Raw genomic sequence first — 16,939 nt, 5'->3', positions numbered from 1 at the left:
GAGATTAAGGAGAAAGAAAACCATATAAATTCAAGACACATCTTCGGAAGAAGAACATACATACAAAGATGGAACCAAATAACACAATAGAAAGTGCATCAAACTCATCAACAATTCATAAAGAACATGTCTTCACAAGAACCTAGCTACGACAAAAAGAAGAAAGCACCAACTCTAACAACCAACAAAAGAAAGGAGGACGAGCGCTACATAAGATGACTAAGTCCCTCAATTAAAACAAATGCAAAAATCAAACCACCAAATAAAAATGTTACTTTATACAATTCCAACATCCAAATCTTTTGTACTACAAATTATTTAAAATAAAACACCTTTTAAATTTAACTTCAATTTACACATATTTAATTTATTTCAACAAAACATAACAATTTTGAATATTTATTATATACTACTATTAATTTACCATCCCGCGCATCGCGCAGGTCTCATTCTAGTTATATATAATGTATATAGTTCAAAACCATCGCCTTGCAAATTTGTCTGTTTTCCCGGTTTAAATAAAGCTCTATCTAGTACCTGTAAATCTAGATATATGAATGAGTCATTTTAGTTGACAATTGTCAACCATAAACTAAGTTGGTTTATGTTATAGCCTGACAATTTAACATTTTCGGATTTCATTTCCTCTAACACAAACCAAGCTCCAACCAAACTCTCCAGCAGACCCCTGCCTCACCGTCCTCGATTTTGAAAATGCACTTTACAAAAGTCAAATGTTATTGAATTCTAGTATCTGTTAGTAAAATATGAGGAGCTAAAAGATAGCCCATAGCTAAGTTATGGTATGGCAGATTAAGAATCACTAAGATGTGTTAAAGTACTAAAAAGATCCGCCTGATTGTACCAAGAAAATTATGGAAGCTGACCTCAAACTTGCTTCAACACCCAAAAAGGGAAAAAGGTATATACAATGCATCGCATATTTGATATTTTCCCGAAGAATCAGCCAAGAGCATATTTTTCAGAGGATAAAACTCATTTACGTTTATCTATGGGGACAAGGACAAAAAATGAAGGAACACCTGTTAACTACCACTTTCAAATCTAGATTGGATACAAAACTCCTTATACAAATCAAAATGTTGTTCCCATTTTGACATATGTTTCTTCAGTAGATTATATGCTTTTAAACCTTGAGGTTCAGAGATTTCTAATGGAGCATGAAGACTCAACTCAACAGGGCAATGATCATCAAATACCTCTTGTCCAAGAGGCTTTGTCTGCTCCCTGGACTTCCGGACATGGAATATAAATGTATCATAAATTTCATCACTATAAACAGAGTTCCCTGTAACAAAATCTTTGGCAGAGCAATTGAATGCCATTGGCCGATATGAAAAAAAAGATTTTCGTTTCAAGGAACCATCCCAAGCTTCCTCTTGATCATCAGAAAGAGATATCTCCGTAGAGCAATCAGTTGAAACAGTTATGTTACTAGCCACCTTCATTACTTCATTGTACTTGAGGCCAAGCTCTGCTTCTATAGAAAACTCGTCATCTTCCAAAGTTGAGCACCCGTTGTAAAATTCATTTAGCACAAGTAGAAATGGAAATGGCCTAACTGGACCCACAATGTCATCATTGTCGTGGTGTGAAGATTTCCGTAAGAAGAATGGAGGCAACTGAGGAAGGTCAGGTAAAGCTAAGAAATCTAAAGCTATCTTATGCTTGTTTACAACTTGCGGACACTGAGAATAATTTAAAAATGCCAATTGCAACACCTCCATAGGCAAGTCAGCCCAAAGTCTCCTTAAAGCAACTTCATGAAGGCTTGTTGGTGGTTTTATATCTTTAAAGACAGCAGCAGTAGCAGCAGTTGCAGCAGATGATCTTAACCGACCAAACCCACAAGCATTTAATTTCTCACACAAAAACTCATGCACTTTACTCGCAGAAGATTCCTTCTGTCGAGTTTGCATGTGACTCTTTTCTAGTTTCCTGTGTAGCAATTTAGAAAGACTATCACTAACATATGCCTGAAGGTAAGCCAATTTTAGGTGATGAAATCTTTTTGGAAATTTGTATTCCTCCTCACTGAAGGGATGCAAGTGTTTGCCCAGCCATAATTCTTCTTTGTGGCAATGATCTAAGTTCCTAGTTGGAGCCCGACAAGCATGATATCTTTGCAATTCAAACTTTCCAGATGACAACAGCCTTATCAGTGTAAATCCACCATTTTCATCTGGTTCACAAAGTAGGGCAGCCAGGTCACTGCTTAAAATTCCAAAACCCAAGACAATCTCTTTCTTCAGCTGCCAATCAATCCATTCAGGAAGAGCGTCCTTTGACAGCTCTTCCCTTAAGAGACAATCTCCACAATGACACTTGCAGCCAGATAAATCAATATCAGACGGAAGCTCCCAGGCACAGAATGCTTTGTTAATATTTGAAAGCTTCGAAGCAATATATCCTTTTCGGAATGGCAATTCAGGTCCATAACAGAAGAGATTAAACTCACAATTCCAAAATGATCCCAGTATAATGCAATATCCAGACTCAGAAGCCAACTTGAAACCATCTTCCCTTGAGTTGGACCTCAAGGTAGACAAGCTTAGCACAGTTACATAACAAGGCTCATCAATATTATGCATCCATTGTAACACTGGCATCATAGGCTTCCTCACATCAATGAGAAGTAAAAGACTGCTAGAAGCCACTGCGCAGAAGAAATGGTTAGGACCTGCCTTTGACAAGACAAGAAACTGCTCGATTTCGCTTGGAGCATACATACGCAACATATCAATCTTCATTAGGCAACTCACGTTACATTCCTTGGATCTCAAGTCAACTAAGAAAACAGCATCAGAGCGAGCAACCACCAAAATCCGAGGATGCCAACTAAATTCACAGCTCACCCACACACAATCACTACAATAACCCGAATCATTCCACAGAACTTTCAACCTAGTCCCCTTAAAAGAAGTACTCGAACCATGATAATGAGACTCCAAATCAAACAAGAACAATTGACCACTTTCTAACAACACCACACTCTCTTCCAATATATGAGGGCTCCAACAAGCATGAACAACGGAAGAACTCTCGAAAACTTTACCGCCCACATATAACATAACAGGCCTATCGAAAATAGAACTATGCTTCACAATGAACCAGTGCACAGAATAGAGAGTACAAGCCGACAAATACCCAATAACAGGAGAAGAGGAATCATTACCCAAATAGGGAGGAGGTTCAAGAATAGGGTTCACCAAAATTTTCAGTATATGGTGAGCAGAGGAGGATCCCATCTCCGCACGGAAAATATCATCGTTTCCGTCAAGGTGGACTTGCAACTTGGAGTCTGTGACGGAGAGCATGAAAAACCCGATTTTGTCATCGTTCGGCCCAGTGGGGAAGAAAACAATGGCAGTTTTGCGATCTGGATAAGTGAGGAGGTGGAGGCGGTTAGTAAGGAAATAGGAGGACGGGGAAATGGCATTGTTTTGGGCGAAGGAGGAGAGAGAAGAAGCAGTTGAAGGGAGGAGGGAATGGGAAGAGAGAAAACGGGAGGGTGAGAGAATGGGAGGAAGGTGAAGGAGAGAGGGGAAGACAGAAAAGGAGAAGAGAGGATTGAGGGAGTTAGTGTCAGGGTTGAATTTGAGGGGGCCTAAAGTGGTGGTGGTTGGTTCAGAAAGGAGAAGAGGGGCGACGGTGGCGCCACCAGGTGTTCCGATTGGGAAGAAGGACCTCCATTCCTGTGATAACTCCATTGTTGATTATTATTCATGAATCAATTTTCAAATTATTCATCGTCTGCACTGAATGCTGCCAATTAAGAAGAAACTTGATCATTTCTGCCACAAAGCATAGGAATAATACATGACAGCAAAATCCAGAATAGAAATGGTGTTATGGGTGAAAAAGTACAGGAGGTAAGAAGATATCTTACCTTGTCAGAAGCATGGAGTATGTACCGGAGAGACTGAGAAAGAGAGGGGACCTTTGCCGTCACTGGTTGGTGGTCAGGAACTGGTGGAGTGGCAGCTGCAACACCAAAGCAAGATGAGTGAGTAATATCTTACCTTGTCAGAAGCATGGAATGTGAACCGGAGAGGCTGAGAAGGAGAGGGGACCTTTGCCGTCACTGGTTGGTGGTCAGGAACTTGCAGAGTGGCAGCTGCAACACCAAAGCAAGATGAGTGAGTAATATTTTATATTTCAGTAGCAAAGGGGTAAAAAGGAAAATGAAGCAACAAAGCAAAAGCTACATAACACAGTGTTGAGAGAGACAAAGCAACAAAGCATAAGCAATATTTTATATGATAAATTACATGACTTGCATTATTTGTACTTTCTCTTGATCCACCTCTCGTATATATCCTCCATAATCTAAAATCCCCCAAACAATAAAATCTCGGTGTGATCACAAGGTCACGTATTCAAGCCATGGAAACAGTCATTGATGTAATTATCACGTTAGACTGCGTACATTACACTCTTTGGGTGCAGCCCTTCCCCGAACCCTGCGTTAACGTGGGATGCTTGTACACCGGGCTATCCCTTTGCCCTTTAATTAATCCTGGCAACAAAATTAGATACAAGATAGGTAGAATCATGTACCTTATAGCAGAGATGCTTTCACATCCAAGCAGCTCCTGAAGCTTTTTATCGCATAATATCACCCTTCTTCCTACCTACAAACAAGTGTAAATAAAACAATCAGCTACCATCTTAAATAATTTTTTATTTTATCTTTAGTTTCCACCTTCCACCACATGGTTAAGATAAATCCAACTGTACAATAGATTTTGGTTCACCTACTGCTACTTAAAAGCAAAGACCTATTCTTTTTTCTTTTTCTCCCTTTATTATTCTAATATAATAAAAAAATTTAAAAAAAAAGAAGTGAAATGATTGAATAGTTCAGAAATGCCTCCCACATGCTATTAAAGGTTGAATCCCTTCAAGGGATATACAATGATCAATTACGCCAAATACATAGCAAAGAAGATAAAAACATAACCATTAGTATTTTGCTTGAACTCAATGACTCTTAACCACACCATGTTCTAAACTTTTACCCAATGATTCAAAGTTCAAACTGAGAACTTTTGACTCATTTAACTAAACTGATGAGTGATCAATTTAGTTTTAAAGCAGAAAAGAAATATGAAAAAGAAAAATTGTAAACCAGAAAAGGGGTGAAAAAATTTCATTCATCAGCAACAAGTTTTCTCACAATTAGCATAGTTTCTTTTTGCTTTGACATCATAAAGAAAGAATGAAAGATGTTCACCTTTGACTTAAGAACAAGAACACAAGAGCTTAAGACTTAAAACAATTTCAGAGAAACTCCCCAGAGATATGAAGGGAAAGTATGTTTTTAACTCTGATGCCAAAACAACAAAATAAAGAACTCGTGAAACAAATCAACTCAATTATACAGCTAGAACAAATAATGAATACTAAATCAGAATTGGAATATAAAAGTTCTTCAAAATATTTTTCTTGAATTCTTGTCTTCTTCACATAAATCTTAATCTGAATTGTGAATTTTCAGAGAAGCAACACATGTCTGCTTAAGATTTGTAGTTTCAAGAAGCTGCAACAACTCCTAGTCCTACAAGATTAGCAGTAAGTTGAGTGAAAATGCTTCAAAGTACTATTAAAAAAAATTAAAATCTATAGATAGAAGCTTATTATGCCATTGTTGTGAAGAGTAGATAGACATATAAATCAATTACCATAACGTTTATTAGGATTTAGTGACTTATTACAGGTAACCTTCTTTGGATTGATCTTGTTAGTATGTATCTAGTCTTAGCTTTCTCAAGGTTAAAGAACAAACAAAGGCTTGCAAAGCACTCAAGTTCTCCATGAAAATCATGCAAACCAAGAAGAACACTTAGCAGGTTAAGAAAAACCAGAGAAAGACCAGGAAAAACACATATCAGAGACGCACATACGTCAAGACAATCTGCCATCTAGAAACTAAACACCACATAAGTCGCAATACCTTTATATATATTATCACAATCAAGTAGACAACAATATCACAATAGCAGCAGAGACAGCTCAAGGTATATACAGAGAATAAAAAGTTTGCAAAGAAAGGAAGTTAAATAGGAACATGAAATTGGAGAGAGAGAGAGAGAGAGGGGGCGAGGAGGGGGGGGGGAGGAGGGGAGGGAGGGAGTGAGACCTAAGGCAGTGCAGAAGAGACAGTTGAGCTTGTCAGCAGCGGTCAGGAGGGCTGACTTCATCCTCCTCGTGGGGAGTAGAGGTACGGCGACAGGAAAGGATTGAAGGCAAGGCAGAAGATGAGCAAGGCAGGACGGCATAGAACACGGCGAAACGGCGTGCAGAATTGGTGGCAATGTCAACGGCGAGAGTAAGCTGTGGCGGCAGTAGCAAGAGGACCACACTCTGTGAGCAGCAACAGGGAAAAGGCTCAAGGCTAGCGCAAGGCTCCAGCGGCAGCAAGGCTAGACAAACACCAAGTGAGGACCAGAGAAATAAAGAGGGAACACAAAAACCCAGTGATTGAGAAGAAATAAAGAGGAAGGAGGAAGAACAGAAGTCCCATCCTGAATCTAGCTAACTAAGTGCAACAAAACCAATAGTTCAATGATTCCGTAGTCACAACGCTAACATCAAAAGAGAGCCAACCAGAACCAACTTGAACCAATCCCATGGTATAAATCAATGCTCGCTTAACTCAATTTGCATTCAAGTTCCATTCTATACAAATCCAATTAGCATCAATTTATCTATTCTAAACCTACATTAAAACAGCAACAATCAACTACTAAAAATTAATATAGAATAACTAAAAATAAAAATAAAAACTCACCTGTACACTGCAGAAGCAGAAGCAAAGTCACGGCAGAGAAGGCGGAGGCAGAGAAGCGAGCCACAGCGAAGCACACTGCAGAGGCAGACGAGGCAGAGAAGACAAGCTACGGCGGGGCCAAGACAGCTGAGACGACACAGACGGAGGCGAGCAGAGGTACGCAGGGACGCGGAAGCAGAGGCGAGCAGAGACTAAGGGCGCACATACAAGGCAGAGAAGCCGGCGAGAGGCGCGGAGATGAGACGGTGACCGTGCAATAGCGGTGAGCGAGGTACAGAGGTGAGAGACATCTTAATATATAAAATTTGACAAAGAGGACCATCTCTACCACGAAATTTGAAAATGTTAAAAAATTATTGATTTCTTAAAAGTAATTTCTACGTCTCCAACCAATTTTACATCCAAATTTATTCAAGTAATTTTAGTTATGCTTTTTATTTTTTCGTTTTTTTTCTTTTTTTACACTTCTTCTTCTTCTTGTTTTAAATTCACTCTACTTCTTCTCTACTCCAAATACTATATCTTCTTCTTCTTCTCTTTTTTTATTATTTTTTAATTTCATTACAGTCACACCAACAATATCTCTTCCTCTTTTTCTTTCTCCTCCGATTAGAATTTCGTCTCTTCCTTCATTTTTATCCTTCTCCTCTATCATCATCATCATCATCATCATCATCATCATCGAATTCGAATTTATATAATGGACAATGTTCGGTTCATTTGGTATTATATAATAATTTCGTTTTGATAATATTTTTGGTTCATTCGAGACGCACGTATTTTTTAATTCAAATTTATATAATAGACCATTTTCAGTTCATTTGGTATTATACAATGGTTTCGCTTTAATAATATTTTCGGTTCATTCGATCACCACAGAGAATCAAAATCAATAAAGATGTTAGCAAAATGTTGGTGATGACAATAATGATGATGGAGGAAAAAGAAAAAAAAAGAAGGAGGAGATCAAAGAAATTCAAATAAAAAAGAAACAGGAGGAGGAGGAGGAGGAAGAGGAGGAGGAGGGGGAGATGGATGTGGTGGTATGGTAATGGTGACGATTACGATAATAAAAAAAAGATGAAGAAAAAGGAGAAGAAGAAGAAGTAGTAGTAGGAGGTAGTGATCGGGACATCAACCAACTGAATGAGACTTGGCATTACGCCGGCGGCATAGGACTTTGAGGTTAGTTTTGTTATCTTAACATTTATGTAATCCCGTATAAATATATATGTATATATATAGCCATGGTTAGGACACTTGCCAAGAACTAGAATACGGTTTGTATCACTAGGAATAGGTCATTGATTGAAATTTGGAACTCTAGTTTATTTTTCTTGTATTAGGTTGTTACTACATAATTATTAATTTAGTTAGTAACTAGCGAAGGCTGATAATTAGAATATTAAGTTAAGTCAGACTTTGTTGGTTACATTATTAATAACTTTATTGAATGTTTGTAATCCATGTAACGGAATGAGAAAATGTGTATTAGTTAAGAAAGTACATAGTCACAGATAATGTCGTGTCGGCATAAATCCAGCTAGTACATACATGTAAGATTCTGTTATGGTTATGTATAGAATAATGAAGACAATTTGTTACGTGGATGGACCTATCCAGTTATTTATTTTTTAATAATTGTGTATATATATATTTTAGTTAGAGGCCTCGCCTTCTCCTTTCTCGATGGGTGAATCATACCCTTCCTCCACCCAACGCCATCTTCCGATATTTGAGGGAGGCTGAATTCGGCGACATGGTGCCTCTCAGGGATTTCACATTCGACAATTCCCTTATTACGGCATTCGTGGAGCGATGGCATCCGGAGACCTACACGTTCCATCTCCTGTGGGGTGAGGCCACCATCACCCTGCAGGACGTGACATACCACCTCGGGTTATGCACACACGGGGACCCGGTTGGAGGTGCTTCCGTGACTTCTACAGGTGGTACTGCACGGAGACGTGGGAGATGGTGGAGCGGATACTCGGTGACAGGCCTCTGGTGGTTCCACAGCAGGCAGTGCAGAGGAAGGAGTCGTTCTCGTCGAAGCTTATATGGCTGCGGGACAATGTCCACCAGATGTCTCCGACAGACAACTAGAGATTCTCCGACAGTATGCTAGATGTTACATCATGTTATTGATCAGAGGCTATCGATGACGGACAAGTCGAACAACTTGCTCCATCTACGTTGGCTGCCGCTGCCTCAAGACTTTGGGTGGTGCCGGGCATTGTCTTGGGGCTCGGTTGTGCTGGCCTGAACGTACCAGTCACTGTGCTCGGTAGCACACCGAGGCGTCACGGACATCGTGGCTGTACTCCACTCTTGATCTCCTAGATATACCAGAGATTTCCCCAGTGGTATCCACCAGAGCGAGGGATTTTCATGTATCCTATGACTGCGAGATAACAACTGTTTATGAATTTACTGTGTTATCAATTTGTAACATTTTCCTGTTTTTCTACATAATAAACTGTTGTTATTCTGTTAATTTGTGTCAGGTTGATAAGATTGCAGCAACAAAGCAGAGACCAGCATGAGAGGAGGGTTCTGCACTAGAGAGTGGCAATAGACCGATTACGATTCGACGAGGTTAGTACCACAGTTGACACCACGTCTTTTTTAATTTAGTGGTTTACTTAAATTTCGTTTTTCATGTAAATCATAAGTTAGTACGCACTTACTGAATTATTAGGTTTTGAACATTATTAACCTTTTGGGATATCAAATATTTATACATTCTCTACTATAACTGTTGGTTCAGTTTATCTGGACGGCGTACGACGACCTTGCTCTGCAGGCTCTGTGCCCCCCTTGGTTCTTCGGGGAGGAAGAGTAGGGGACATGGATGTCAGTCATCCCCCTTGTCTGCTTCAACACCGTCCAATTTCACCAGGTTGATCGGGTGAAACGCTAGTTCAATGGAGAGCAGCCGATTCTTGGGGGAGGTAAAACATGGCACACCGCTGTCTCAGCGGGTGTCTCCGGTACAAACTCCTCCTCATTGTCCCCTTCAGAGAAATCACTATCGGCACTATCAACAACGTACTCTTCGTCAGAGTCTTCCTCATCCACCTCCATGTCTTCCACTGGAATGGTGACATGAATGGGTGGTGGTGCGAGAGGTCGGTCATTCTGTACATAGGTCGAGTGTACAGAACCACCACCACCAACATCTCCAACCTCGGCAGACAGCTCCATCACTTGTTTCGCCATGATTCTTTCATGGATGTCAAACATGAGTCACACACGCTCGTCCCCCATAAGCCGAAATAGTCGAAACCGGAAAATTCTATTACCCAACGGTGCTAGCAACATATACCTCACCCTTTCGACCTCCCTCGTTCATGTGCCACCAAAGTTCCTCAATATCAAACTTTTCAACTCGGACAACGAACTTATACACTGAGTGCGCAAGAGTATCAGATTTTCACACTCAAATATCACCACATTATTGCCATTTCTCATACGACAATTGGGATAAACACACACAACATGTATATGCTTTTACTGGCCATTTTTTGCCTTCTTTTCATGAGAAAAATGAGAGAGAAAATTATATGAAATATATGTGGAGAATGCCAAGGATTGCACATCCTTTTATAGCTGCTGAAAATTTGTCTTACTGTATCTCGTTTACACTCTAAACGCATTGATTTAACACGTATATAAAAATTATTTATTCCAGTAATTAATACATTTATTTAATTTATTTAAATAAAAAATCCTTATATATATATATATATATATATATTATAATTACAAATTAAGTTATTTCACATTAAATGACTTGTATAATAGTGATCTCATTTATTGCCATAAATGCTGAATTGAATAAGTCATAGTTACTTTTGATTTGGAATTAAATGAAAATAAAATCAGAGATACTATTTTATTTGAGCTTTAGATTTTAATAGGTGCCACACTCAAATATAAATACTGATTCGGAATTTCGGCCCTCAATACATCAAAGGTGCCTCTATAGCTCTTTTCCCATTAGAAGAGTTACAATTTAGCACTATCAGGGATACAGAAGGCTATAGTTGAGTAAGATCAAAGAACCAAACTCTTTTAATCATGCTTATGAATTCTAGTACGCTTCTACATCCAAATATTTCTTTCTCAATAATGATTTGACATGGATAGTCTTGGGTTTGAGAAATCCTAGAATTTCTAACAAAATACGCTGACACATCTATCCATAGAAGAAGATTTATACCCATAAAATACAGGTTTCGCATAATAAAATTACATAAATATTAAAAAATCACCTAAAAATCTCAAATTACTTTTATCATCACCACTTTTACCATCATCCTCCCCCCATCTCTCTCTCTCTCTCTCTCCCTTTTTTTATTTTTCTTACACCTTCTCTTCCACCTCCTAAGGCCTTCGATCTCTCTCCCTTTGTCACTCTCGATCTGTTTCGCCGAGAAGCAAACCCTATCTCTGTGTCCAAAAATCTTGAACTTGCTAGACTCCTTGAAGCACTGTTGCACGACCTCCATCATCCATAGCAACTTCAATTCACCAACCATCAGCATCGTCGCGGGACCTTCACCAGCCATGACAAGCCGACGTTGCAGAGTGCGAGGACGCAGTCTCCAACGAAGACTGGACTCCATGGCTTCACAAGAAGGTTGGAGGAGAATTTCATCCACGGGTGGTTGTTGTCACTGGAGAACCAGAGGGCGAAAATTTTGCTGAGGACCATCACCGATAATTTTAACACCTAGTTTTGCAATGGTACCCTTCAAATTCTTCATCTCTTCTCTCATTTTTTGTTTCTGTTACCCCTTCATCATTGTTGTTGGTGCTGTTGTTGTTGTTGGAGAATGAGAAAAAGAACAGAGACAAAATGGTAGACTTGTGGTGCGGTATTTTATAACCCACAAACTAACCGGCAAGTGCACCAGGTCGTACCAAGTAATACCTTACGTGAGTAAAGGTCGATCCCACGAGGATTGATGGATTAAGCAACAATAGTGTTTGATAGACTTAGTTAGACAAGCAAAAAAGGGTTTTGAGATATTCAAAAGGTTTAAATTCGAACTCAGAATATCAAAAGGAAAAATAAATAAGTTGGGAATAAAATATGGAGAAGATAGTTAAGGTTTCAAAGTTATCTATTTTTCCGGATTTACTTTTCTTACTAACTATTTTAATTACGTAGGATTTAATTTATGCCAAACCATATGTGACTAGACTCTAATTCCTTAGACCTTCCTAGTCTCCTCTAAAATTCATTAACTGCCAATTCCTTGGTCAATTAATTCCAATTAGAGGGTGATAATCAATTTCTAGTTTATATGCCACAAAAATTCTAATTACCCAAGAAATAAAAAGATTATATGTCACGTATCCTGTTAAATTCAGATCATTAAAATTTAGGAGAATTTGTTTTCAAGCTGTTGTTCAAGTATAGAGCTTTTCCAAGTTATACAAGAACTCAAATAGAAAGAGGGTCATACTTTCGTTCTACCCAAATTCATAAGATAAAGAACGAAAACAATTCTTAAATATAAATCCAAAACATAAATTAAAATAGAAAGAGCAAATGAATCAATCCATACAAATAGACAGAGCTCCTAACCTTAACAATGGGAGGATTAGTTGCTCATGGAATGTGGAATGTAAATTTGTATAGAATTCCCTAATGGAATCCCCCTAATGGAATGTCCAATGGAAGAGAAGTCTCTCCTTTTTATAACTAATCCTAATTAATTTAAAATCTAATTTCTAAAATTAAAATAATATCTTTTCCTATTTTCAAATTTAAATTTGAATTTAAATCAAAATTAACTAACTACTCTGCGTTTTGTAACGTGGGGACCACTTGACTTCACTGTATCCGCGCCTAACTTGGGTGCTAAAAGATAATTAATTCTTTATTAAACTCAACAAATTAAATGTAAATTCACTAGGAAAAGATAGGAAAGATGCTCACGCATCAACTTGCACCTTGTGGATTGAATTTGTGGCCTTGGGGGAGGAGAGAGAGAGTGTGTGTGTGTGTGTCTGATGATGATGATGATGATGATGATGATGATGATGATGATGATGATGATGATGATGATGATGATGATGATGATGATGATGATGATGATGATGATGATGATGATGATGATGATGATGATGATGATGATGATGATGATGATGATGATGATGATGATGATGATGATGATGATGAGGGTAATTTGGAATTTGTAGGTAATTTTTTTTGTGTTTAGATCATTTTATTATGCGGAACCGATGTTTTATGGGTACAAATAGTAATTTTCTTCTTCTATAGATAGATGTATCAATGTTTTCAAGTTTTCTTTTAGATATATGACACATTTATTACACAAATACACGGTAATTAATTTGATGATTGATTTTAGTATGCATATAATATTTTGAGTTTTTAATATTTCAAAAATATTTTTTAATATTATTTCTCTATTAAAATTAATAATAAACGATTACTTAATCTTTTTTAAAAATAAAATTTGTCTATGTCTTTTCTAAGTTTTTTACATTAACAAAATAAATATAAAACAAAATTACGCAATAACTCTAAATTGAATTTGGTTGCCACATGTCATTTTTTTAGTAAATGCTCAATTCGGTCCCTAACAATTAGAACGAAGGGCAAAGCGCCCCTTGAAGATATGAAATTGATCCACCGGATCCCAACCACACACGAAACCGCTTACAGCGGACCCTGCAACTGGATGGGAGAAGGTGGAGCGATGACATGTCATTTTCTTTGCCACATGGATATTGTCTTCCTCCAAATTGAGACCAATCCTCCCAATTTCAAAAATGGCGTCATCAAGGCTGGATTGAATCTTCTCCAAATTAGGGTTCAAATATTTGTTAGAGCTACATTTGAGGATTACTATATGCAAGTCATGACTGAAAAAGATGGTTGCTACTCACGAAGCAAAACCGAGATGGGTGCCGATGCACAAAGTGAGGATTCAAGTGCGATGCTTGGCTCGATCAGTAGCTTCCGAAAAGCTGCAAATAGTAGGAAGAAAAATTTACAATACCTACATGTAACTGTGGAACATATGCCATACTGTTTAAATCAAGCACCATAGACAATCCAAAGAAACTCTTCTTCAGGTGTGCCTATTTTAAGGTAAAACATATTGAAGTGGGATATTCTCCAATTTCATTTTCTTTCTTTCTTTCTTTCTTTCTTTCTTGTGTTAGCAAGTTCATCTATTATTGCAGACCAGAACTCCTCACTGTAAATTCTTTACTTGGCTGAATGAATATGTGACATCTTCCCATGCTAAAGATGTTAGTTCTAATGAATTGGTGGACCAAGTTAAGAGATTAGAAGAGAAGTTGGAATTCATGGAGTTGTTGATGGCAAAGCATAGAGTAGGAATGAAAGCTAAGAGTACTAAATGCAAGACTATTCTAACATTCTTGGTTGGAATTACAATGGCACTGTCATTTTGGGTCTTATTCAGTGAACTGTATGGTTGAAAAATTTGGTTCTTAGTTTATAAGTGTAAGAAGTGAAAATAATTAACGATTAAATAACGTAAAAATAATAAATTAATAATTCAAAATAGGTTCTAACAATTTCGAATGTTAATTAGAAATTTAAATATGATATTTGGACTCAGTAGATTTTTCTGAGTTGAAAATTGTAATTTTCTTTGGAAAATGAAATTTTCTTTGGAAAATTGCGTAAAAATGCATACCGGTAAATTAACCGGCAGTACCGACTTAAATATGTTCGATACTGTGCGAGAATGATAAAAACTGTAGAAAACTTAGGAAAATAATTAAAGTTAAAAATCGGACACTAATTTAAAAGGTTTGGCCCAAAGTTGGGCGAAAAACACTAACGTGTTGGACCAGGCCCAGGTTGGGCCCAAACTCAACATATATACCCACTTAAATGAACCCACATTCAGCCATTACATCCTCATAAACAAAAACAACACAGCTCCACAAGTGAGGAGAGAGGTGAGAGCTTTTCCGCCTTTTGTTACTATTCATCCTCCACTTTCGGTAGCGATATCTTGAGCTACGGTGTTCCGATTCGTGTGCCGTCAGTGACTACACGAAGCTCTCGTTGAACCAGTTAGTTCTATGTAAGATTTTGAATCTCATCCCCATTCGTCTGCTCTAAGAAATTCGAAGTTCTAGATTTTGGTTTTAAATGAATTTTGTGTTTTCAATTGATTATGTGGTATCTAAGGTTAGGCAATTGGTGGTTTGTGCCCCCAAACAACATCGGAAAAGATAAGAAAACTCTTTACCTTGTAAATTTGTGTATTTAGAAACCCTAGGTATTGATTTATGGTAATTTATATGGTTTTAGTTAAGTTCTTGCACTTGTTGGAGTTTATTTGGAGCTTGGAACGTGACTTGGTGATTTGCTTGTGATTGGAAGCTTGTTTGGACTCAAAATTTGGGTGTTGTGCATATTGAAAATCGGCTAAGGTATGATTTTGGTTTTCTCTATGTAATATGTAATATTTCTGGACACTTAGACTAGTGGACCTTAGGATAAGATTGAAATTGAATGATGATAATTGTGATGTCTGATAGTTTTGATGATGGTAATTATCTTGGTAAATAATGATGTTGATGTATGATAAGGGATTGGGATAATGATGATTGGTAGATTGCTAATGAATGAAGATGCTTGTTGATGGTGATAGAGGATCGTGGAATGAGAGTTTGTGATGTAAATTGTTGAAATTGTGAGTTTACAAGTAGAAGTTGGTGTATGGAATGGATGATTTCCTGTGTTGCTAAGTTATGAAATAAACAAAGGTGTATGAATATAAATTAGGTACATTAGGACCATTTTGAATGAGGAATACGTGATTTTGGATTGAGAGTTTAGTAAAATTGAGGTTTAGAGAATTTTGGAAAAAAAATATATTTTTGGTGAACTTCGACGGATCATATCATGAGCTACAGTTTTTTAAATTTATTGAGTTTTGTATCAAATTAAAGATAATTCAAAGGGCTTTAAAATAGTATAGATTTTGTAGAAATATGAATTTTGTAGAGAAAGATATGATAGTTGGAAGTTGGTGTCAAAAATCTGAATTCTGTGATGTTGCAGAATTTGTGATTTCTGGTTTGTGTGCACATGCACACTGCTGTGCACGCGCTTTGAATATTGTGCGCACGCACACCCCTACGATTTTCAGAAAACGTGCGTACGCACACACTAGTGCACCGTACACACAGGGAGATGCCTACTATTGAGAGCGATCGCACACTCTGGTTCGCACACACACCTTGTGAAATTTGCAAGTTGTGCGTACGCACAAAATCGTACACACGCACACGCTAGGAGGTGCATTCTGTTGAGGGCGTTCGCACGTATCTGTGCGTGTACGTAGAATGGAAACTTTTACTTACTGTGTGTACGCACACCTCTATACGCACGCACACTTTTAGAAAACTCTTTGGGGAGTGCGTACGCATAACCCTATGCGTACGCACACTACCTTGTTTTTCAATGAAAATCTTGTTTTTAATTGTTTTACCTTCACAACAAGCTTGTAAACTTCCGTAACACTTATTTAAGATTCTTTAACTTGATTTTAGGCTTTGAAACATAGAGAATACCATAAGTCGGCAAACTATATAATTTCAGATAAAAAGTTTAGAAGACGGAGTCTTAGGATTCTAGAGTACTGAAGAGGGATTAGTTGAGTGAGATGGCGGAGTACTGTAATGATGATTAATGTGATGAGTTGGGGGAATGATGACTGTACTGAGTACTGAAAAATGTTTTCTGAAAATCCTTGATATATTATTTGCTATTGAAATTGTTGAGACGCTACGCGCTTGGCAGGGACGGTTTGGTTAATCCTGTCTGTCGAGGTCGCGGTAGCGGCATAAGGGCAGTGGTTAGTCCCGCTTACGTTGAGATGTAAGGTTTAAGGCAGAGTATCCCGCTCGCATCCGTTCAGATCACAAGAGTGTGTCCAACACTATATCCTGGGGGTCCCACTTTTATTCGTGACCGGAAGGCGACATCTCCATGGAGATGTGTCGGGTTGGCAATTGAACCTATAATATGATATCACAGCCAAATAAGACAGGCATTCATAATGTGCATATACTATCTGTTTTGTTTGTTTT

The 16,939-nt window shown here is 37.9% G+C and overlaps 1 protein-coding gene across 3 annotated transcripts; it reads right to left on the bottom strand.

Annotated features, from left to right (window-relative positions):
- Positions 1 to 759: 759 nt before the first annotated feature.
- LOC130961670 (uncharacterized) lies at positions 760 to 7,087 on the bottom strand. Of its 3 annotated transcripts, none has more exons than XM_057887653.1 (5): positions 6,815 to 7,087; positions 6,164 to 6,446; positions 4,582 to 4,655; positions 3,911 to 4,138; positions 760 to 3,786 (listed from the first exon to the last, which is right to left on the bottom strand). In XM_057887653.1, exon 5 carries the CDS (start codon positions 3,729 to 3,731, stop codon positions 1,047 to 1,049), a length of 2,685 nt encoding a protein of 894 aa, XP_057743636.1. In that variant the 5' UTR covers positions 3,732 to 3,786; positions 3,911 to 4,138; positions 4,582 to 4,655; positions 6,164 to 6,446; positions 6,815 to 7,087; the 3' UTR covers positions 760 to 1,046. The 3 variants fall into 3 exon arrangements, with proteins under 3 accessions (XP_057743636.1, XP_057743637.1, XP_057743635.1); XM_057887654.1 differs by lacking the exon at positions 6,164 to 6,446 and having other exon boundaries at positions 3,911 to 4,005; positions 4,095 to 4,138; XM_057887652.1 differs by lacking the exon at positions 6,164 to 6,446.
- Between the last annotated feature and the right edge of the window lie 9,852 nt (positions 7,088 to 16,939).

The sequence above is a fragment of the Arachis stenosperma genome, chromosome 2, assembly GCF_014773155.1.
Source record: "Arachis stenosperma cultivar V10309 chromosome 2, arast.V10309.gnm1.PFL2, whole genome shotgun sequence".
NCBI lineage: Eukaryota > Viridiplantae > Streptophyta > Magnoliopsida > Fabales > Fabaceae > Arachis > Arachis stenosperma.
This window is presented reverse-complemented; position numbering and strand designations above follow the sequence as displayed.

What these genes read in the sequence shown, in the direction of transcription:
- LOC130961670 (XM_057887653.1), bottom strand. Translation starts at nt 3,731, where the DNA reads ATGGAGTTATCACAGGAATGGAGGTCCTTCTTCCCAATCGGAACACCT.